Source organism: Centroberyx affinis, unplaced genomic scaffold (genome assembly GCF_046629955.1).
Source record: "Centroberyx affinis isolate AG114_WGS23_722 - 3 ecotype Tasmania unplaced genomic scaffold, CSIRO-AGI_Caff_v1 ptg001237l_1, whole genome shotgun sequence".
NCBI lineage: Eukaryota > Metazoa > Chordata > Actinopteri > Beryciformes > Berycidae > Centroberyx > Centroberyx affinis.
In genome coordinates, this window is record NW_027279750.1 from 73,647 (window position 1) to 97,536 (window position 23,890).

Sequence of the window (23,890 nt, forward strand, 5' to 3'; positions counted from 1 at the left end):
ATCACAAGTGGAGGGAAACACAATTCTGATAAAATTGTCACATTGAGAAAAACTTTATCAAGCAGATCTGTTTGCACCAGGTCAAACCGTTCAGTTTGGTACCATGAACGACTTCAGCTGTGCAGTGATCTGATGCAGGATCCACTCAAACTCCAACTGATCACATTTCATGACCAATGCTAGTCTGTCTTGATGCTTCCATGTTGTGTCATCATCTCCTCCCCCCTCATGCCAGTTGAAACACAGGTGAAGTTTGTCCATATAACACACAGGGAGGCTGCAGCACAACTCCATAGCAGCCTTCTCCAAAACAACTGAAGTCAGTGGGGACCAGTTCTTCAGAGTTCCAAAAAGACCTACAGTATATTTACACCATCATTTAGTGCAAATCTGAACTACAGCTGATTGATCTGCAACAAATAATGGTGTATAGGTCTTTCTATTCACAGTGTGATTGTTTGGCTGTTTTTGTTTTGGAGCTCTAAAGAACAGGTCCCCATTGACTTCAGTTGTTTTGGAGAAGGCTGCTACCAAGATGTGCTGCAGCCTCCCTGTGTGTTATATGGACTAACACATTTCACCTGTTTCATTTGGCATGAGGGTGAGTAGATGATGACAGAATTTTCATTTTTGGGTGAACTATTCCTTTAAATATCTCATGATAATGTGCCATGTGTTGTTTTGGCTCAATACAGCCAACACCTGGGACTTGTATCATCAGGAATTTTGTTTTTTTTACTCAAAAGTAAAAAAAAATCTACTGGCAGCCAAGCTTGATGTCAAACACATTAAAAAACAATTTCCATATTTCCAAAACTTTTCTGGGTGTCAGTTATCAGAACTGTTCCAGGTCTTGAAGGCATGGTCGTTAACTTCCACGTCTTTTCCAGGCTTTAAGAAGCACAAGAAGAGTCACACAGAAGGTTTTGTAAAAATAGCCAACTTTATATTCTCATAGTACTAAGACAGCTTTACAAACAGGATGATATGCACATAGCCTTCCTTCTCATCCAAACCCAGAGCAGTCGGACCGGGCGCCAGCTGAAGCTCCGGCTCGCCCGGAGAGCCAAAGAAAGAAAAAAATAATATGCTGACAAAACCAAAACAAAGACAACAAAGGAAGCAAGGAAGTACATCTCTACCCCTTGACCGTCACATTCTGAAACCAGAGCGATCCGTAAACTAACCATCGCATGTGCTCCAACATATAAATTACATATTAACAAATAGAAGTGGAGGTGGACTGAGGGGGAATAAAGGGGATTAAAAATAACCTTTAATTCTTTCAACTTCATGCATGTCTAAACAAAGAACTGAATGGCCAAACATAAAGCTCGAATCAGCAAAGAATTAACAAAACAACAGATAGCGTGTTACACAAGTGTCTTTGTATAAAATGTGTCTGTATGCAAAAAAAGACTCTGCGCCGGGATTGGGGGGGGGGGGGGCAATTCTCATTTACATATTGACATTGATTTGGTCGACGTACAACCGAGTGCTGGGGTCCCTCCGCCGGCCCCTCCTCCTCTTTTCAACCACACACACACACGCACACACACACACTCTTGAAAAACACTAGTTATTGACAAGAAGCGCTCCCAGCTGTCTCTTGACCTTTCCCTCTTCAGAACTGTACATGTGGGTCACCGCCGCCGTCGCCGCCGCCACCGCCACCGGTTCAGTCGCACATCTCCTCCGGCAGCTCGTGGGGGTTGAGGATGCCGGGCACCGACATCTGGATCTTGTGTTTCTCCTCCTGGGCCTGGCGCAGCGCCGTCTCCCTCTCCTCCAGGAACAGGTCTGTGGTGTCCTCGCCAGCAAACTCCTGCAGGACCACACAGGCAGAGAGGCAGAGGAGGCACAGGGCCGGGTCAGACACACACACACACACACACACACCGGCTGGGCCATTGTTTTTCCCCGTGGAACGAGCGATGGCGAGCGAGCGAGCGGTGGCGATTACCTCACAGGCATCGCTACGCCCGGCTCAAACTTTCCACTAAGTCACGGTTGCAGCTAGACTTTTAAAGTGCTTCCAATCAGATTACAGCTTTATGTAATGTGTGTGTTAATGTACAAAGATGGAGGATGAGCTCATTTTGTGTCTGAGTTTCTAGAACTGTACAGTGCAACATAAAGGAGTTACCACGATCTTGGTTTAAACAAAAAAAGCGCACTGTGTGGCTTTCTTTGGATATGAGATCAGTTACATTGTAAAAATGTAAAACAATCTGCAACCAGGGGCTTAGATGAGACAATTTGGTGTCACCTAATGTCTTTGTATCCCCGCCTTCCTGCTACCAGAAGCCTTCCATGACGACCTTTTTTCGACAAGCCTACTTACAACACACTTTTGTCGTGAATTGGCACTTTAACACATTTTGTGAGCTGGAGAGGCGGGGTCAATCTCAGGAAGGTGTTGACAGGGTATATTCTCACACACACCCCCCAACACACAGGTACACAAACATACACAGTGCACAAAATATTAGGAATACTTTGTGACACTGAGTTGCAGCCCCTTTTGTACAATGTCTACATCCGTGGTTCTCAGCCGAGACTAAACACTACAGCAACTCATTTCATTCAGTTTCTCCTCTCTGGGTGAGTGTGCAAATCAGTTTGAAAATTGAAGCAGATCCAAGACACAACACCGGCAATTTATTATATTATAATTTTGTTAAAAACTGACGTTTCGACTAAAGCTTTCGTCAGGCTCAGTCTTCGTCACCCTGATGAAGATTCATTCCAGCTGACGGTCAGTTTATAACCATTTAATTGAGAATGTGAATTAAAAGCCTTTAATCTGTGTTCATCACAGCAGGGTGCCTCAGACCCTGTGAGGAGCACCTGTTCAGTCATTTCTGCCATGGACGTTTCTGGTGCCAAGTAGCGTTCCTCATCTTTGCTTTGTGGGATTGCTGTAGTGTTTGGTTGGAATGAAAAACCTGCAGAATCTCGGTCCTTCATGGCACATGGTGGATCATCAACGTCTCCCTTCAGGAACTCAGTGTTTGAACTTGTTTGTTTTGGACAGCGTCGCCTGGATAAGCCTGGTCAGTCCATTTCATGAAACTTAATATTTTCCTCAGTCTGTGTGTCTGTGTGTGTGTGTGTGTGTGTGTGTGTGTGTGTTGGCTGCTCACCTTGATCTGGACGAGGAAGTCCCTTAGGTGCTCCTTGAAGGCGGGGATGTCCTGATTCAAGCTGAACAGGCCCGTTACAAACACCTTGACCTGGGCACTGGAGACAAGACATTATGCTTTCATTCAGCTGCAGGTGAAGCAGAGGCAGCACACAGAGGGGCAGTGAGCACCGGCAGCCCAGCAGCTGAGAAGTTGCTGGTTCAATTTCTAGTACTGGGCAGGACACAGTAATACCACAGTGCCTCTGAGCAATGACACTTATTTTGTGATGAACTGTTGTAATTTACTTTTCATGGCGTTTCCCTCAACCTGCCTCGTCTACTTCAATTAGTGATTTCCTACATTTCCCAGGATGCCTTTTGACAACCCACAGAGAAGGGGCGTGAACTTATTGCTTTCAGTCAAAGGTGGATGTATGGCCATATAAGTAAAGCTAGATAGCTAATAGTTTGCGAATATTGGGGTGTGTCTGATTGCAAACACCCCCCTTACTCAAAATGCACCGTCTTGAGGCTGCATTGCATTCTGGTCTATTTCCTGCTGCTGAGGGTGGAGAAATTGGTCTCTGCCTCTCCTACGATGGATTTCTCTCTGTATGATGGTTGAACGTCGGTAAACATTTTCACTTACTCTTGCAGGTGGGGGAAGGCGGTCTTCAGCAGGTTGGCGACGTACTCCTGGACGTACGCCTGGTTGTTGGCGGGGTTCGCGGCGCTCAGAGCGACACTGATCTTCCCCTCCTCCACCAGGTTGAACATGTAGGCCAGGATGGAGGCGTGCATGGTCAGACCTGGCAACACACAGCAGGCACAGGAAGATCAGCAGACGATCAGGTAGGGCTCAAACAACCAGCACCACAATCGCAATGTTTTTTCCTTACTTGGATTGAAAGTTTACATGGTCATTTGTGTGTTGAGTGAAACCTGTTAAAATCCCACAGGATAATTTCTTTCATTATGGAAATCAATAAATTACTTCTAAACTATACATGGGCCAAAATGGAGAAATAAGCATTCCTATCTCCATTCTTGAAAGCTTGTTGCAGATGCATGGCTTTTATCTGAGAACACATATACACACATTTTATAAAACAAACATATAACACTGTTTGTTTTTGATGAGTTTTTGAATAACAAGAAAGGCCAGTGAAGCCACTGCTCTCCCTTCACCTGCAGTGTGGGAGGTGTCGGTGACCACGGAGAAGATGTGCTGCAGGACGTCACAGAAGTAGGTCTGGTAGAAGCTCTGAGCTGCCGCCTCCTCCTGGGCCACGTTCTGCAGCAGGGTGTACAGGATCTGCAGACCTGTGGGACACGGAGAACAGCTCGAACATGTAAACGTCTGGGAACAACCACTGCTTCCAAACTATAACAATCTGCAGGGCTCCTACACATTTTTGCATACTTAATTCCATAAATTCTCCATCATATAAAGGCGTAATTTCCATGAGAAATACTTGTGTCTAGTTTCAAATGCTGTGTTTTTGCTGCCTTATTTTAAATGACTTGAATTTGGTTTTTGGGTTATTACCCCCTTAAACATAACTATACCTACAAAAATCCATGCTCAAGTGTAATGATTTGGCTGGTTGCAAAAAAAGATTGGGAAGCAAACTTCTATGACATTGCCTAAACCGTTTTGAAAATATTTTACTTTCTATAACTTCTCCAAGCTTTGAATTCTATGACTTTCCCAGGTCTTCCATGACTGCAGCAGCTCTGAATCTGACCAGACATTTTAAAAAACAGATGAGACGAGGCTGGTGCAGACCTGTGTCGGCCACGTTCCTCATGGTGTGTTTGAAGGCCCAGATGATGGAGTCCAGGACCAGTTTGAACTGGGTGGGGGGGATGGAGAGGAAGGCTGGGAAACACTGGGAGTTGACGGCTTGGAGAAGGTAGAAGAAGTGGGTCCTGTGTTCGGGGTATTCCTCAAAGTCCTGAGGGCACAGCAGAAAATAAAAGGAGTGAATGTGTGTAGCTGGATGAAAACAAAACCAAACCCTACACTGGATAAAAGGTTAGAAAAAGACATTGCACAGGTTATTTTAACAGGAAAAATGAAATATAACCATTCAACCACAGTCAATACGAAGGCCTAAAAGGAATGTCTAAAGGCATCATTCACTGGTTACAAGTACAATACAGTGGGATGCACACGTTTCTATTTTCCTACACTTTTCCACGACTGCTGCATTACTTCAGTTTCAGCATTAACTCAGTTTCCAAGACAAATATATTTCAACGGATATCAAGGGATAGTTACATTAGATCCTGTGTATGTCAGTGTATATACTCAAATACTGCAGTTTTCTGCTGAATAACCAATGTGGACGTCCTTGTGTTAGGTAAGCTACTTCCAACACTCACTTAATTTTCATGACAATGTTTTCTGGATATGTATTGTTACATATATCTCCAATATCTCCATGAGAAATGAACAGGCAGTTGTGTGCAGATTTCTCAGGTATCATCATCATTCAAACAGACTCTACCTTGTTGATCATGTTCAAAGTGCACTCGAACACGGCGTCAAAGATCTTGGGGATTTCCCCGGTGATGTGGGCCCCCAGCTTGTTGACGATTGTTGCCATGGTGCTGAGGACCTCGGGCTCCCTGGCGGCCGGGACGTTCCTCTGGTAGTCGATGAGCACCGCCTCCAGCAGGGGGGGCACGAAGTTCTCCCCCACCTGGACCACAGCACAACATTATTTACATTTACAGGCTATCTGCAGGTTTCTGAAGGCCAAATTCAAGACTTTTTAGCTAACTGGAATTGATAAACAAAGCTAGCAAAACAAGCCTATTTCTGATTGCACTTAACCAATGACAGTTCCAGAAACTATAAACAGGCAGAATAAGAAATATGACACCAGGAAATGAATTGTTAAGGCACATGATGTGCCTTGATGAAAACAAAAGGCGAGACTCACCATCTGAGGGTCGTTGGAGCGACTGACCCAGCCTGAGATCAGCTTCAGAGTCTCTCTCTTCACCGTCCTCATGCTCCTGATCAGAGGCTGCTTGGTCACCATCTCTCCTGTTGGACAAAGAACCATATCCATCCATGTTTTGAACAGCCAATGTACAGTTATGGGTTAAATGATAATAACAGATGTTTTGGTAGATGATGTGATCGCAATGACTGATCTGGATTTGAAATCTTGACCATTTGCAGAAGAACATTTTTACTGCACTTTTGGCATCTTATACCAACATCTTTACATTCTATATTAAATGTTTCATTACTGCCTGTGTGCCAATGTTGTATGTTTGTAAAATTATTGTGGAAACTAAAATTGCAATACACATTTACCTGCGCAATCCTACTTAAAATATACTGTCAATCCATAACTGTGAGCATCAGAAGCACAGAACATTTAAAAGGTCAAAGATCTGAGTATTTTCAACAGACTGATGTTGAGACTTGACGATGGTCCTTGATTTGAAGGATTACTGACATTTTGTATTAAAAAGACTCACAAACAAGTTAATCTGGTTTTGTTCAGATGCATACCACCAGTCAAATTAACACACACACACACACACACACACACACAGTGGGAGTCGATGGGGGCTGACCGTTGGTCTGGATGGCAGAGGAGATGTTTTCACTCAGACACTTGTAGACGTTGAGCATGTCCAGGTAGATGCGTCCCAGCTGCACGACGAAGGGATGACCCACGGCTTTACAGGCTCTGACGTTGGTCTTCAGGATGCTGCCCAGCTGACGCACCGTCTCCGCGTCCTTCAGGATGTCAACGTTCTGCAGACACATTCAACACAACCTCCAGTTACTCGACCGACCAGGTCCAACACCGGATACAACAAAATCATCTTACAATACGGCTCAATATGCGATATGGGGTTCACGATTCAATACAACCACAATACGATGTAATAAATAAATGTTCAGTGACAACAAAGTCTGGCTGTGCAGAATTCTGTGTATTTCTGAGACACAAATCTTTCTAGCGATGCCATTGGCTGCTAGAATGTAAACAACAATTTAAAAATGTCATTACAACGTGACAATAATATAATTTGGATGGAGAGCTTGTGAAAATGTGATGGTCAAGCGTCTCATTTGTGATTACTACAGCAGAATAACATGGATCTGATATCACCATTCATTTTTCTGACCCAAGATACATATCGTCACATTTTTGTATTGCGATATATTGAATTTCGATATATCGTCCTACTCATTTTGGATTTTAATAATTCAGACTTCTTCAGACCTCAGTTTCTTGACTGGATTTTAAGATTTTGGTTGGTTTCCAAAATAATGCCTCCTGATTGATAATGCCTATCAACGAGGCCGTACCACGCCATCACTGAAGATTATTCTTCACATCTTATCATGTGAAATGAGCGTGGGCCTGTGACTACATGAAATGTGAGATCATGTGTGTATCAGTAGAGAACAGACTTTTCTGGAATTTAACGACCTGTGCAGGAACCCTGTGTATGAATTTATTAACACCAATACATGTGTAACATTTCGAGCACCGCCCACCAACCGGTCAGAACAGAGCGACACATCAACCAAACTGCTCCCGCTGTGTACAAGCAGTAAGTGTTAAAGGCAAATGTTGCATGCCTATTTTTAGCACACACAGTGAATAAAACGAAAAAAATGAGGATTTCAGATACTGAGTGCTAAAATACTTAAAAACATATAAACCCAGAATCTAGAAATAAAACAAAATAAAATAATACACAAATAGGAAACTATAAAAGTGAATCTGAAGTATAAAGTGAAGTGTCCTTACCTTGGTGGCCTGCTGGATGATGCTGTCCCACACCTGGTTGGGCAGCAGCATGTACTTCTCTATCAGATGCTCCTGGACCGCCTGGTCTGTCTGAGCCCCGATCATGTAGCCCACCGCCTCGTAAAACGTATGGACCTGAGGACAGAGAGGAGGGGCGGGGTTTATATCTGACTCACACCCTAACAGTCTACCAGATGTTCCCTAAATATAAAATCTAAAGTCTCAATACAAAATGAAACATTCACCATTTGAAAAAAAAAAACAGTGACTCCGACTGTTTCTGACTGCTGACGTTTAAATAAAGCACATTATCGGTAGGGCTGGGTATCGTCTGAAATTTTTTGGTATCGGTTGCTTGATTTTGATACCAGTGCCAAACCAATACTTTTTTCGGTACTTGTGATGCGGCAATCGACTTTAATGTAGGGACTCAACTCATTTACCAAGTGCGAGTAAGCCCAACGCAGGGGGGACTTTTATTTTGACGTTCAGCTTCCATCCGTGAGATACGCATTTTTACAGTGGGAAAAGATCTTAGCTAGTACAGAGACGCAGAAAATCGTCTTTCGTCCATACTTCATTGTGTTTACATCGTCATGAATACACTGCGGGGAGAGAGACAAAACCTAAACACACCGTCCCGGTAAGTCTAGAAGCTACCATTTTTGCCGGGAGACGGATTGTGTTAATTAGCCAAAGCATCATGCGTACATGTCAGAGCCTATGGGAGGTGGAACTTGGGTAGCTAGGCAATGAAGCTAGAAAAAGCCATTTCTACTTAAATTTACCTTAAATTTACTACTTAAATCATTACAGTGTATGAATGCTAACCTGTGTAAGGGCTTGTTGCATTACAGATTGGCTGAACCAGAACAATACTATAGTATGGAAAGTTGGCACCATTTACATTAACATGATTCAGTACTCGGTGGTCCCGGACTGATTTGGTCAGTGCCAAAAATACCGACCTTCGGTACACAGCCCTAATTATGGGTTTCTATTAAGTTATTAATTATCTTAAGCCCTTCGTTTACCAAATAGTTCTGTTCTTCCAAACAGAATCAGCTGTGTCAAAGAGAGAGAGATAAGCTAATTTCTTCCAACATGTTGATGTAGTGTTTTGGAATGAAATCTTTTGGTTTAAGCTACCTGGAAAATTGACACAGCAGCACAGGAGACTAAGACTGACTTTTTTTTGTATTTTCACAGCTCATCCCTAATTTTTTTCAGTTTGGGAGCACATGCTGCTGTGCTCACATGCTCTTTGGAAAAAGTGTCACGGATACGCCTGGACTCTGGAGTAGAGACACCGTCTCTCCACCAGAGGACTCGGGTTCAAACCCTGACGCTCGCAAGCATGAAGCATGCTGCTGGAGTGTCCTTGAGCAACACACTGCATCCCTACCAGCTCCAAGGATGGTGATCTGTAGCTGACCCTGTCATCTGACCTCTGGCCTCTCTGTGGAGGGGGGCATAAGAAAAGACAATTTCCCTGCATGGATCAATAAATTATCACATTATTAGTACTATTATAATGGGACCTTCCAGTCAAAACTCTTACCACTAGACCTGAAACCTTGTTCCTGTGTAATAAATGAGCGAACTGAGACAGGTTGGAACAGAACAGTACTGTGTGGTTAAGGCTGACCTGCTGCGGCTGCAGGTCACAGATGATGGTGTTGATGTTGTTGAGGATCTCGTCGATGAAGGGCATCACCTCGCCCACCTGAACCTGGACAAAATGGCGACGGCACTTCTGGGCGATCTTGATGAAGGTGTCGCACGCCATGTCCTGCACGCCGTCGTGGGTCTCTGTGTTCGACAAGAGAGGGAGACAGACAGAAGTTATGATGATGACCCTCATTCACTGACAGCGTTTCCTCTGAGTTCATGTTGCAGTGGTGCTTTTGGGGAACATGAGTTTTGGTTCCCCATCTGTCACTCCCTCGGTCCCAGTTATGATTCTAAAAACACTCTTCTTTGGCTCCACACATCAGAACTACACTGCTTTGTACTTTAGAGGGAAACTGGGCTTAAAGGAACAGTTCACCAAAAAATCAAATTAGGTTAACTTTTGGACCCACAGGGCAATCGTTCAGCTACAAAACACTTGGACTATACTGTACAAGCTGTTTGGAGAACTTTATGGTAATAGTTTGTCTTTTTGAAACTCTAAAGAACCAGTACTCGGCCACTTCAGGTGTTCTGGAGAATGCTGACATGGAGCTGAGTGTGTGTACTATGGATATACAAACTTAACAGGATCACATTTTCTCTAACAGTGACTGTAGCGTACTGCGATAGCACAATGCTGCTGTATGAATGCACAGGAAACAATACATAACCAAACATTGAATGGGAATCATTCAGTCATCACAGCTCTTAACCATACATGGATTTAATCATTTAATGCAGCTTCAAATTGAAGTATTAAAAACTCTAAATAGCAGATGAGCTCTGCATCAATGCAACAGAATTGAACAGAGGCAAAAAGGCCTCCCTCTTTAAGTTTTATCTTATCTTTTGCACACTCTGGTTAAAGCTGATATAAAATGCTTTAAAAGTGAAAGAGCTGGTCATGGAGAATTTAGAATTACACTCCAGTTCCTCACCGTGCATGAACTCAAACAGCTTGTTGACGACGGTCTTGAGGAACTTCCAGTGGGCTCGGAGGAACCGAGGATACTGGCCCACGATGTACATGATGTTGGAGGCAATGATGGCCTTGTTGTCCTTCCCTCTCTTCTGCTCACACAGACCCAGCAGGTCCTGGATAAGCAGCACACAGAATCGGTTATTAGTAGTTATAATTAAACACAGTGCAATCTGGAGGAGAGTGCAAACAGAGTTCATTTGGAAATGATCAGGAGCCTTGGGGCAAAAACAGGACTGAAAGTTGATGAAATGACTCTAAAGCTAAGTTGGGAGTTGCAGAAATGCCACTAGGAAAACACCAATTGTGTACGAATGCAATGCATCACTTTTTAAACATTTGATTGATTACATTTCTGAATAAAAACAAAAAACAATGCACATACACATACTTAACTGCTATATGCAAATAAAGCATCAAAAGTAAGTCGATAACTTCATGTGTATAGCACTTTTCAAAGCAAAGTTACAATAGGAAAGTTACAAACTGTGTGTGTGTGTGTGTGTGTGTGTGTGTGTGTGTGTGTGTGTGTGTGTGTGTGTGTGTGTGTGTGTGTATGTGTGTGAATGCTCCCCGGCCAAGTTGCTGAGGCAACCAGGTTTAAACAAATGGTGAGCTTTCCACATTACTGTTCCTCTGGTTCTTACGCTCTTGCAAGCTGAACCAATGCAAGAGCGCCTTTGTCAGAGGGCGTCTTTATATATGTTTTTGTCAAAGAACGAGATGATACAGACCAACAGATTGGTTAATTAAGTATTGTGTGTGTGTGTGTGTGTGTGTGTGTGTCCCACCTTGATGACGGTGACCAGGAACCTCTTCTCGTCCTCCTCGTGCATGGCCCCGCTGATGGAGCCGATGGCCCAGCAGAGCGTGTTGAGGTTCCTCCAGGACCATTCGGTGCCGTTCACCTGGTTGTGCAGCTTCTCTGTCATGATGCGCTCGGTGTCGGCGTAGTCCAGATGGGTCAGATACACTGCAGCCAGAGGGAGAGATGGACGAATGAGTGGTGTGTGTCTGAAATACACACTGACTACGTTTACATGCAGGGACTAACCCGGCTACTGTCCATACTCCGGTTATGGTTTTATCCGTGTTAAGATGCTGACAAACCTTCTGATACGCTGCAACTGAATTTTCTTGTTTCCATGAATAAACCAATTCATGAAATATTCACCCTCCCTCTTTGACTCAGCAATAGTAGTTTACTTCTAATAGTGGAAAGAAATGATGATTCAATAGTAAGTACTGTTGTGCAAGTCTGAGTTTGTGGAGACGGGGAAAACCAAAAGTAAAAAGCAGCAAGATGTTTCCATGCCACAGTAACCACTTTAATATGGGAGTAAACCAGGAATCTTAACCGGGTTTCTCATAATCAAAAGTTCATGTTTACCCACATTATTCTAACTCAGTTATGCTGTTTACATACATCGACCCACAGCCGGGTTAGATGAGTAACTGGGTTAACAACGGAATGTAAACACATCCAGTGAAAGGGGCGAGTAGAAGTTAAGCTGGGACTAAACTTAAAGAAAATAAGAAAAACAATGAAAGGCATGGTTCTACTGTGCTACCATTTTAACTGCATAACTTCACACCACATGGGAAATTGAAAAATGAGCACTTGAAACCGACTGAAGATTTAGCGCAAGGATTTGTGTTTTTAAGCTCCTAATTTGCCTCCCTATAAAAAGTCACCCTTTAACTCTTGACAATGAAATGAACGTGACATGAGCCTCACAGAGAAATGAAGCCGCTTTGATTTGTGCATCTGAGGGAAAATCCAGCATCCAGCAGCACTAAGCAACATGCAGCTGTTTACACACTTTAATGAAATGTCAAATCCCAAAGACATGGGGTCAAAAACTAAGTTGTGTTGTCATATGACATACTGATGAATAAGTAACATTCTTTCTAAACTTCTCCACACTCAATACACAGGAGTAGGAAGCGTGACACTGACCCAGAGTCTCCCTCATGTTCTTGTAGAGGTTGATGGAGTCTGTGTCCTTCATGAACTCCCTCACCACCTCCCCCTGGTCGTTCTCCACCACCAGCACCTCCTCTGGCTTGGCCATGCGGCTCACCATCAGCAGACGCACCTACAGGGAGGAAGAGGAGGAGGAGGAGGATGATGCATGGGAGCTGACAGAACAGTCTGGTCGAGCATCTGACTGTACCAACTGTGTCTAGAATGATAATAACTGCAATGACCATATTTCCAGGATAATATTTCCAGAATACAGTTTGTTATAGTGCTGAAGCGATTCGTCGATCAACAGATAATTCATTGATTATAATTTTGCTAATCGATTTATCATTTTCAAGTAAAAAATACCAAACATTTGCTGGCTTCAGCTTCACGAATTCTAAGATTTGCTGGGTATTCTCATTTCATAGCATCGTTTTTTGGCTGCTGGTCAGACTAAGGCTCTGGTAACTTGTGATCGACATTTGTGATTATTTTTGAAATTTTATAGACTAAACAATTAAATCGAAAAAAATAATGGATGAAAATAAGAGTTAGTTGCAGCCCTAGTTTGTTACAAAATGTTTCCATCTTGTAAGCAAAGGTTTTAACCTCAATAGTAATCCATAGCAGGTTTTACTTCCATGCAAGGAATCAGCTAGCAGGGAGTTTTCAAGTTGGTTCTCTCCCTTTGGAACCCAACTCTTCATGTGCACAGCAGATTTAAAAACTATGACTCAGTGTGTGTGTGTGTGTGTGTGTGTGTGTGTGTGTGTGTGTGTGTGTGTGGATATCAGTCTGCACCCTGGAGAATCCAGACAGACAGAGATGTGACTGTGCTGGTTGTGAAAATATGACTGTATGTCTATGAATGTGTGAGTGTGTGCGCGGTGGGATGTATCAGCCGTAACTTGGAGAATACAGGCAAGTAGAGGTGTGAATCTGTGTGTGTGTGTGTGTGTGTGTGTGTATACATCAAGCCCTTCTTTGGCATGGACAGGTAGGTAGGGGTTTGACTGAATTTGTGTGTGTGTATATGTGTTTCTCAGGCGTACCTTGGAGAGCACAGGCAGGTAGAGGTGTCGGCGCGGCGGGACGTCCGACAGCAAGGGGGAGGTGGAGGTGGAGAAGGGACTCTCTCTGTAGAGCTCGGCTGCCAGGTGGTTCCAGTACTCCAGACAGATCTTAAAGATCTCCGTCTCCTCCACCTCCGACACCAGCAGCATGTAGTGGAGGGCCTGGAGGGGAGGAGGAAGAGGAGGAGGGGGCCTGTTAGGTTTTCGTTAAGAGTGCCTACAGCGTTCCCTAGGATTTGGTTTAAACTTGGGGAAGTGATGCATCGCAGCGCTGCATACTCGCATTTTCAAAATTACACGAATTGGCCCGAGTGGGGGCGCTATAATTACAGGTCAAAGACAAACAAAGTGACATGTGTGTTACTGATTGGCCCACAGGGGCAATGAATCATTTGTGAGGGTCGACATGTTTACTGCTGCCTTGTCTCTCTTGAACACAGAGGAAACACTAAGGAAAATGGTACTTCTATGGTTGGAAGCACAAGAATCCATGTGCAAGCACAACTGAGTTTTTTTTAATTCATAAAAGCCTTTATTTAGAGGACAAAAAAAATATAAAAACACTAACGGATTTGGATTTTTGTGCTTCCAACAACATAAGTACAATTTTCCTTGGTCTTTTCACCTGCTCCAGGTTTTTCCCCTACCCATGGGCACCTGTAGTGTTTTTTGAAATCCTGACCCACTCCTTGTGCTACTTTCTTCTCTTGGATCTACAGAGGAAACACTGCTGCTCAGAGACAGTAATGGCTGGCTAACTGCTTCTTGGAACCAGAACCAGACTCAAAATCTAATGTGGTCTTCTCTCGGTCAGACTGCTGTACAGGCCGATTCTGCCTTTCCCTCTGCGGCAGACAACATCCCAGTCTCCCACTGGGAATACATAAAGTATCTGGCTGTCTGCACTTCTTTAAGTGGACAAACAGGTGGCCCTTCCCACTCTGTGTGGTAGGGCCCAGATGTATGTCATAGCAAAGATGTAATCAGGACAACACAGACTGAGAAATAATGGGAGAGGCAGGTAAACAGTCATTGGAAATGAGGAGGAGTTGTCTGGCCAAAAACCCTGAAAGCAGGGGAGGAAATTACCAAAAAGCAACCAGCTGAATGCCGGTAAATAAAAGCAGAGGCTGGTAGGGTTGTTTACTCTACCAGACACTTTGGCAGGTCACCAACAACCATTCCGTTCTACATAAAGAAATCTATTTGGCTGGTAAACCAGTGAAAATGTCTGGTGCAATGGACATAAATAGTTTAATTCAAACCTGTAATCCTTAACAACCTCCCTGCTTTACTCTCCTCTCCTCCGTCTCTACATCCTACCTCCATGAGCGTCTCTCTCAGGTTGGGCCTCTTCTCGATGAGCTGGCCGTGTTCTTTGAGGAAGGTGCAGAGGAACAGGCTGAGGTTCTGGATGAAGTTCTGCTCGTCGTCCTTCCCGTTGGCGTAGGCCAGCCGGATGTTGGTGTTCAACGGCAGCATCTGACCAGAGGGGAGGAGAGATGAGAAACAAAAAATTACTTCATAACCTCACTTCTTGTTGCTTATGCTGAAGTTATTCTGTATACCTGTCCTGCTATATTTACACAAAGGGATGCGGTTTCATTCCAAAACGAGATCAGCACCATTTGAAATAATATTATATTGACTCTTGCAAAATGGTTGATGGCACAGAATTCAAAGAAATAATGTTCCTTTTTACAGGAGTATTGGTATGATAATACTTTTGCCAACAAGACTCTCTAGATCTTATAAACTGATAAACTTCAGCGGATGACTTTTAAGTTCTTCACTGGTTTTAGCTACTGTCAGGGCAGAAGGGTTTTGTAGCCCTGTCAGCCGAACTACAATCAAGATTTGACTGTGCATTCTCCTTAGAAAAACAAACTCAGTGTTATTCACGAGTGAGTCAAATCATAAACCACAAGACTTTATGGTTTGTCCTTTGTTTAGGGCTGCAACTAACGATTATTTTCATTGTCGATTAATCTGTAGATTATTTTCTCAATTAATCGATTAGTTGTTTGGTCTATAAAATGTCAGAAAATGGTGAAAAATGTGGATCAGTGTTTCCCAAAGCCCAAGATGACGTCCTCAAATGTCTTGTTTTGTCCACAACCCAAAGATATTCAGTTTACTGTCATAGAGGAGTAAAGAAACCAGAAAATGTTCACATTTAAGAAGCTGGAATCAGATAATTTTGACTTATTTTACTCAAACCGATTATCAAAATAGTTGGCGATTAATTTAATAGTTGACAACTAATCGATTAATCGTTGCAGCTCTACCTTTGTTTTTTAACAAGATGGCAGTTTCAGAGCACTTTCTACCCGCTCAGCTTTTATTTCTTTACCTAGCATTTCTCTATCATATATGATCCATCTAGGGACACAGGGTTATTTCTTACTTCTAAGCTTATTCTACTGTTGCACCAACTGTATTCTGGATCAGATTTTCCACTAGTCCTACAACTGTAAATGTAAAACAAAATTAACATGTAAAAAAAAAAATTTCTGACTTTGTGACACTGTAATTTACTTTGCTTTTAAGGTCAAAACATCAAAAGCAAAAACTTACAGCCCATTTGACTAAAACACATACTTATCTGACTGTTTACTAAAACTAACCAATTAACCAATGACATCAACATGCAAGCAGGGGGAGCTGTGGATATCCAGTTGGTAAGGGGTGTGTGTGTGTGTGTGTGTGTGTGTGAGTAAATGTTTATGCTGCCCACAAGTGAGTTATGTTTGTCAGTTTGTAATAACAGTGTACTCACTTACACTACCTACAATTTTAGTGTGTTTGTGTGCGTCTAATTACAGATTTCACGCATATGCAATGGTTTATGTCGCCCACAAATAGTGTGTGTGTAGGTGTGTGTGTTTGTGTGTGTAATGAGAAAGTGTGCGCAAATGTAACTGTACGCACTGCCCCCAAAGCGTGTGTGGTTTTGTGTGTAATAACAGTGTGGGCACATTTAACCGTTTACACTGCTCACAATTAAAGTGTGTTTGTGAGTTTGTGAGTGTGTGCAATCAGACTGTGTGTGTGTGTGTGTGTGTGTGTGTGTACCTGTTTGAGCTGGCACATGGTGAGGGTGAACAGGTTGACAAACTGCTCCTCGTACTGATTGACGCTCACTCCAGCGATCTCTGTCAGACACTTGAGCGTCACGTTGCGAAACATCGGCACGTTCAAGAACTGAAACACACGAACAGAACGAGTCGGGTCAGTTTGACATTCCTGCCTGCATTACATGTCAGGTCCGAGACATTTTTGCAGTTTTAGGACTCTGTTTAGATGCACCACTCATTGGTTGACATCACTGACTAGAGGATAGTAATATTCCTGATACTGATAGTGGCTTAGTTTGTGTTTTTACCTGCTTTTAAATATCTGCAAAATTGTCAAAATAATTTTCTGCAGTTCCACAAGTTCCAGACTTTACAGAACCGCATAGGAACTTTGACAAGTGTTTGTCTGTATGTGTGTGTGTGTGTATGTGCGCGCGTGTGTGTGTGTGTGTGAACGCTCCCCGGCCGAGTTGCTGAGGCAACCAGGTTTGAAAAAAAATGGTGAGCTTTCCACAATGCTGTTCCTCTGGTTCTTACGCTCCTGCAAGCTGAACCAATGCAAGAGCGCCTTTGTCAGAGGGCGTCTGTATGTTCAATGGCTGCTACCCACAGGAAATTATCATACACACTAAACATGTATAGCAAATGTTTTTGTCAAAGAACGAGATGATACAGGTTTATTAAGCACCAGAGCAGACCGATTATTATCATTATTCTAATCATTAAAGACTTTTTTCTTAACAAATACAAAGTGCTGAATCCATGTTACCTTGTAGACCAGAGTGCTAATGAGCTTGGTCTCGAAGATGTAACCCAGAGGAATCCAGTTCAGGAAGCGAAGGAGGGTCTCCAGTGTGGCATGGACCAGAGGGGCATTCTGAGAGTTTTCCTAAAAAAAAACGCAAAAAAGGTACATATGAGGTCAGATGGTGATATTTGTTAAGAGATTAAAGTTAGTTTGGCTTGGTGTCATCTGAGGCTTACCATGACAAACTGGCACAGCTGGAATATTTGGGAGAACTCGTTGCACATGCTGGAAGACAGATAAGGAAGATGATCAGTGATGTTACAGTCTTGTCTTATCGTGGCAGAGGTTAAGGGCTCCGTTCAGTCGCTGTGTAGCTCAGTGGGTAGAGCGTAAAATCTAAACACTCACAGTACTGTTACACACTGTGGACAAAGGTGTCCAAACAACAGCATCCTCGCAATCACAGCATCCTACACACCTCTAAACTGAGGAAAGTGTTCAGGAAAACACAGAAAATTTTGGATGAAAAAGCAAAAACATCAGGGGCCGTATCCACAAACATTCTGAGAGTCCTCTCAGAGAGTCTTATCTTAACCTAAAATTCCTTAGCAAGGAGTCCTAGCTTAGGAGTGATTTAGGAAAGTTCTCAGAGCAACTCTGAGCAAGGAATGGACAAGAACTTTTATCTTAGTGAGGAGGTGTGGTCGACCCCGTTGCTAGGTGTGATGCTCTCTTGGGACGCTGTCATTGGTTGATCAAGAAAAATCAACACGCCTCTTTTTGTCATCCAGAATCAACACAAGGAATCACACAAGATAAAACACAATTTACTCGACATTAACGCGTGGTTTGCTTATACTATTAAAAATAAAATAAAAATAGAGCTCACTGGACAAAATCTTTGAAAACCATACGAACGGTACTTTTTAATACTTGTTCGGTCCTCAGTCACAGGTTGACGCATTGTGCCTTTATTTGGGCGAATGCAGTAATACTTTACTAATTTGATGTTAAGATTTGGTGAAAATGGCTCAAGACTCAGTAGTATTAGATGATTTATAGACTATATTGGCAAGCCTATATGAATAGGATTTTTGAACAAGAGTATATTGCAGATGATGCGGACGTGTGTCTCATCAGTGACCAGACAACACAGAGAAAACTCACTATATCCACAGCTGCTGTTTTGTCGGCGCACATCCAGTGGGAATTAAACAGGCTGCGTCACAATATGAGGCTGCGAAGGAGCTGTGACTGTTTGTGTGATTATTCTACTATGTGGTTGCATTATCACTGCTGCACTGATTGCCTGTTGCTAAATATCTTAACATTGTGATGACTTTCATAATGATAATAATAGCATTAATGCGTCTTTCAGCCATTTTCTCTACTCCTTAAGAAACACCTCAGCTCCAATGGGGGGGTGGGGGGTGGGGTAGCCTCTTCAGTAGGTCTGCTCCTTAATTTGTGTTGTTTTGTTTTCCATGTTCGGGCCTGCGTGCTTGTTTCTGTTTTTTTTGTTTGTGTATGTTGCAAAATTCAAAATAAAAACATTGAACTAAGAAACACCTCAGCTCCTAAAAGTCCTCCTCTCTACTCTTAACAGTTTTCCACCTTAGGAGCTCTCTTAAGGGCTAAGATGCTTTGTGAATAGCTTTTATCTTTACTACGATTTAGTCTTACTTTTAAGGGGAAATTCTTAGAAAATGTCATCACTCTCAGAGTTTTCTTAGAATTTCACCACTAGGACCAACTCTTAGTACTAGGAAGCTTTGTGGATACGGCCCCAGGCATTTATTTTCCTATGAAATGAACAGTTCAGCAAATCGTGATTCTCGAGGCTGATGCAATAAGAAATGATATGAGATAACAGAATGATGACAGACTGAGTGGAAAGAATAAATAAGAGCTAAGGAAGGAAACTATCTTCCTCTACTGGTCACATGACCTGGTGAATTCTTAAATTCACCTGCCATTTTCTGTATTTTATTGGCCAAATTGATTTCTGGAATAAGAAGTAATGATTGGTGGCTGGTAGAGGAGACAGACTTAACCAGCCACAGCCAACATTTAACAATTAGTCTGGTGCTAACTCCCACCCTGAAGCCATCCAGCCTCTTGCATTAGGACACTAAACACCAGTCTTTCATCCGTTACCTGTCTTTGAGGTGCTTGGCCTTGACCTGCGTCATCTGGCCACTGGAGAAGTCGAAGACTTCCTCGCTGAGCAGTTTGAGGATGATCATGTTGTTCTGACAGAGGCTCTCACTGGTCCGGCTGGCACCCACAATGTCACTGATGAAGGTGGGCCAGTGTTTGGGCCATTCCTGCTTCAGGATCTAGACCGGCCCAGAGAGGAAGAAATACATCAGCCTCAACACTTAGTTCTCTATGTAGAGTCTACTGTTCATAGCATCTTTCACTGTATGTCCCCCACACTGTATGTCAAGTCCTGTTCTTACATGTGTCAAACTCTTAGTTGTGAATTTGTCTCTGTACTAATGTCACGAAGACAAATTCATACATCTTTGTACTTGGTGCAGTGATGTAGTGTTTGACTAAAGGATGGCTAAACTCTGAAATCATTTGATCACAGGAAGACCAACAACCACCAATAAACAAACATTTTGAATTATTTTTAAATTGTCAGAATAAATGATATTTAAATCTAACTTACTTTAGCAGATACTGCCATCTACTATGAATTTCTGTCCCAACTGTTTGTCATCTTAGAAAAGGGGGTAAACAGATTAAGTGGCAACGCTTCACTAAATCCCATACTTGACAATTTAAGTCATCCTGATTCTGATCCCTGACTGGGTAAACAGTGTTTGTTGGCATCATGAAGAAGACGTGAGAAGGTAGAATTCTCAGAGGTGACGCTTATTTACCTGTACAAGGATCATGTTGAGCTTTGCAATGTACACTCCCTCTTTCTGCAAGATGCAAATCAGAGGAAAACATTGGCATTACCATCGAGAAGCACAAAGGTCACGCAGATCATGTGAGCTGGTTAAACGTGCCGTATCTTACATGAAGATCACCTCACCTCGATGTTTGCAGGATCAGAGGAAGTCTTGATTATCAGCCCAACAACATACTTCTTGATTCCTGAAAACATGTGGAAGTCTTTATTATAAGGCAGGCAACAAGTCCCTGACGAGCAACACAACACACCAAAACAATGTGTCATCTTTATAATCTGTGCTAAAGAAAACAGCTCTGTTCATTTTCATTGGGCCATCATTACCTTCACACTGATTTCTGGGTAGAATCTTCCAGCGGGTTTTGATGACTGCCTCCAAAATCTGCAGTGCATAGTACTGGGAGGAAGATGGAGATGCATTAGGACTGTGGACTGGGAAAAGCATCAGGAATACTCCTCTAGTCTACAGGCTAAGGGACAACAAGGACTGAGACAAAAGAAACGAGGCTGCTGGGACCAATAATATATAGTAAAACATCAGGGATTTGCCTGATAATGTCATATCAGCTTTCTACAAGCAAGCATTAATAATACTAATTAATAATACAAGGACTAGTAGACAAAATAAATATGACTTAATGGGGCCTGAAATACAGAGAAACCTCTAGAATTTCATTCATCATTCTGCCTCGTCATATCAGACATTTTGACACACAGACAAAAAGAACAATACAGCACTTCAGTTGGGTGAAAACCACCCATCAAAGAAAGTCTAAGAAGAAGATTGGAGCTAAAAGGCCGAGGTGTAAACGCTGTGAAAGCTCAAACTGAGCTCCAGTGAAGCCCGGGTGTCAACAAGCAGCTAATGTGAGCTCATAGCTTTTCTCTATTACAAAGTCAGTGGTTCATACTTTGGTTTTCATGTTCTGAGAGAACTCCAGGATGGTGTCGACCCTCGTCCATGCGTCTGGATGGTCCTTCAGGTTGGTCAGCACTTCCTGGGCTAACCGTTGCTACAAGAGATCAACAACAAAACCTTTTAATAGCCGAGTTCACTATGTTGGAATTAGAAGGCTTGCTCTAAAATTACATTTCCTCTACCAATACAAAATGATAAATAGCACAAAACATCAAAATGATACTGTTAAAACAGTTCAAAGTAAAGTAGGTCACGCAAGTCCTGGGTTGACAAAATTATACATTTTGCAGACTGGATCGTTTAGGTTTGAGAGTTGTTGAATGATCAACTTCAGTTTTTTTTTTTGGGAGGGGCAAAACGGACATATTATATTTTAATATAACTTCCTAATAACTGCACAGTAATGCTTAGCAATGAGGTACACCATTTATAATCAATGGCAGATAAGTCTTTAATTTCTGTCAATGCACAACCAAATTGTAAAGGGCTTGCTGATAAAAGGGCAGCTTTGCATTTTCTAGTGCCAAAAAGTGGTGAATCCTGCCCAGACACATTAACAAAAACCCCACAGTGGAGTGGAGTCGTCCTCACCTGGGATCCTATATCATAGTACATGGAGTTGACAACATTGTCCAGCAGATTGATGTCCAGTTTCTGACTGAAGTCCAGCAGCTGTCTGGCTGCATGATCCGCCAACATGGTCATTTCTGCTGGCATAGAGCTTCAGTGGGGAAGGGAGGGGGAAACAATGAACTTAGAGTTTTCCTTTAACCTAAGTAGAGGCTAATAATAATAATAATAATAATAATAATAGGCATAATGCCATCATCTAAAAGCATACAAGTAATACACAAATCTAAAAGTAGAGTTCACAAAGTGCTTTAACACTCATGGTAAAATACACCAAGGAGCTAAAAACTAGGACACATTCAAAAGAAACAGTGGTTAAAAATAAATACACAAGATACAAGATTCAAAAGTGGACAAAATCAAAACCATGGTATGGAGTAAGTCTATTCAATGTTTTAAGAGGTGATTGAAATCACAATGGCGAATTTGCTCGTGTAAGTATCATGAACGTGGTTAGTTTTCCTTAAACATTCCTAGTAGCTAACAAGTAGTCAAGAGATAAGTTCATCTTGTTCAGCCAAAACGTGTCGACAGGCAGCCACGTGAGGATTTAGTTAACCCACATGCCCAATCATGACACCGATAGAAGCGGAGCATAAACTGACACTGGGGGAAACTGTGACCCCGTCTGGCTAATTGCAGGAGTGACGCAGCATTCACAAAAAACGAAACCCTCCCTCTTAAAACGAATTAGCTTCAAGTCTGAGTTACCCTCGCTTTATCGACTAGAAACGACCAATACAATTCTTGTAAGCAGTTAAAATACTTAAACAACAGTAGAAGCAAGCACAAGTGTTGGAGGTGTCAGTCTGTCGGCCAACAAGCACTGTGTTATGTTTGGTTTGTGAAGCTAACTGTTACCGCTTGTCAAAACATCACATCACTTCTGAACTTGACCAATGCACACTGCTAGCCAACGTTAGGCAGGCTAATGTTGGCTAAGCTTACCTGATATTTCCTGTCCGTCCGATGAAAAGAAAGATTGGTTAACTGACGTTGTTTTTCCGTTGAAAACAAAACAATGTTGTCCTCTTAATGCGTTGACTGACCAGAAACTGATATAACTATCTACCGTTATCTCATGGCACACGTTCTGAATTCCACACTGTTCTTGACATCCGATAGCCAATTAGCTAATGTTAGCTTCCCCGGATAAGACTAATGCTATAATGTTGTAATGTTGGCGTTGGATACTTATCGATTCTCAGTTGGCGACGTGATAATACTTTCCGCAGTTTACCACAACCAAATGTTCCTTGTCCTCAAACAGTCTGAAACATCTTTTTCTCTAACAGTGATTAAGTCGATTCCCACTATGCTAATAGCAACTTAGCGTGCTAATGGACAAGTCAATGATTATTCGGGTCCCCTGGCTAACGTAAGCTAAGCTAGCAACACAGATTTACGGAGTCACACTTGGAGCGGTATTCCGGGTCATAATCACGAAATAAAAGAGTCTCGTTTTTTATTTTTGGTTCTATTCGCATATACTGTTGGGTAGCAGAGATGTTTTAGTGCGTGCAAGTGTGCTCTTCCTCTGATCTCATGCTTCAAACCCCGGACCGGTTGAAACCGGTTGAGACCGGGATATTCCATCTCGGTGCTTCGGCCCGTCGCGCGCCGCGTAAAATTTGGACCATGTACACGCCCCTGCGGCGTCTGATTGGTCCGTCAGTAGATTCGTCCTGCTCCACTATAGGCTGAATGGCGCTGTCAATCGGACTCAGCCTCCCTCTGAGCCCATGTGGTTGTGTTTGCCCTTGGATGAGGGGTTACAGCAACAAGCCCCCACCAATGAAATACGGCACATTAAAACTTAAAGTATATCTTCATAAGAAATTAAAATAAGCAATGTCATTTTTGTGTTAACAGGTTTATTGTATATGGTTCAGTGTGCTATATGCAAAGTCAGAATGATTACAGGTGGGAAAAACAACAAAACAGTCCATTCTTGTGATGTCATACGCCATTTGGT

At 42.6% G+C, this 23,890-nt stretch overlaps 1 protein-coding gene across 2 annotated transcripts; it reads right to left on the minus strand.

Moving 5' to 3' along the window:
* Positions 1 to 813: 813 nt before the first annotated feature.
* LOC139648657 (exportin-1-like) lies at positions 814 to 23,469 on the minus strand. Of its 2 annotated transcripts, XM_071524837.1 has the most exons (26): positions 22,864 to 23,469; positions 21,877 to 22,006; positions 21,278 to 21,379; positions 20,691 to 20,763; positions 20,490 to 20,551; positions 20,332 to 20,376; positions 19,598 to 19,779; positions 17,677 to 17,725; positions 17,462 to 17,581; positions 16,691 to 16,819; positions 14,939 to 15,097; positions 13,595 to 13,777; positions 12,534 to 12,672; positions 11,365 to 11,546; positions 10,533 to 10,689; positions 9,569 to 9,732; positions 9,326 to 9,379; positions 7,921 to 8,055; positions 6,728 to 6,911; positions 6,079 to 6,185; positions 5,641 to 5,835; positions 4,917 to 5,085; positions 4,316 to 4,450; positions 3,777 to 3,936; positions 3,147 to 3,243; positions 814 to 1,825 (listed from the first exon to the last, which is right to left on the minus strand). In XM_071524837.1, the coding sequence occupies exons 2-26, from the start codon at positions 22,000 to 22,002 to the stop codon at positions 1,679 to 1,681; spliced, it is 3,255 nt and encodes a 1,084-aa protein (XP_071380938.1). In that variant the 5' UTR covers positions 22,003 to 22,006; positions 22,864 to 23,469; the 3' UTR covers positions 814 to 1,678. The 2 variants fall into 2 exon arrangements, with proteins under 2 accessions (XP_071380938.1, XP_071380939.1); XM_071524838.1 differs by lacking the exon at positions 9,326 to 9,379.
* Positions 23,470 to 23,890: the final 421 nt, after the last annotated feature.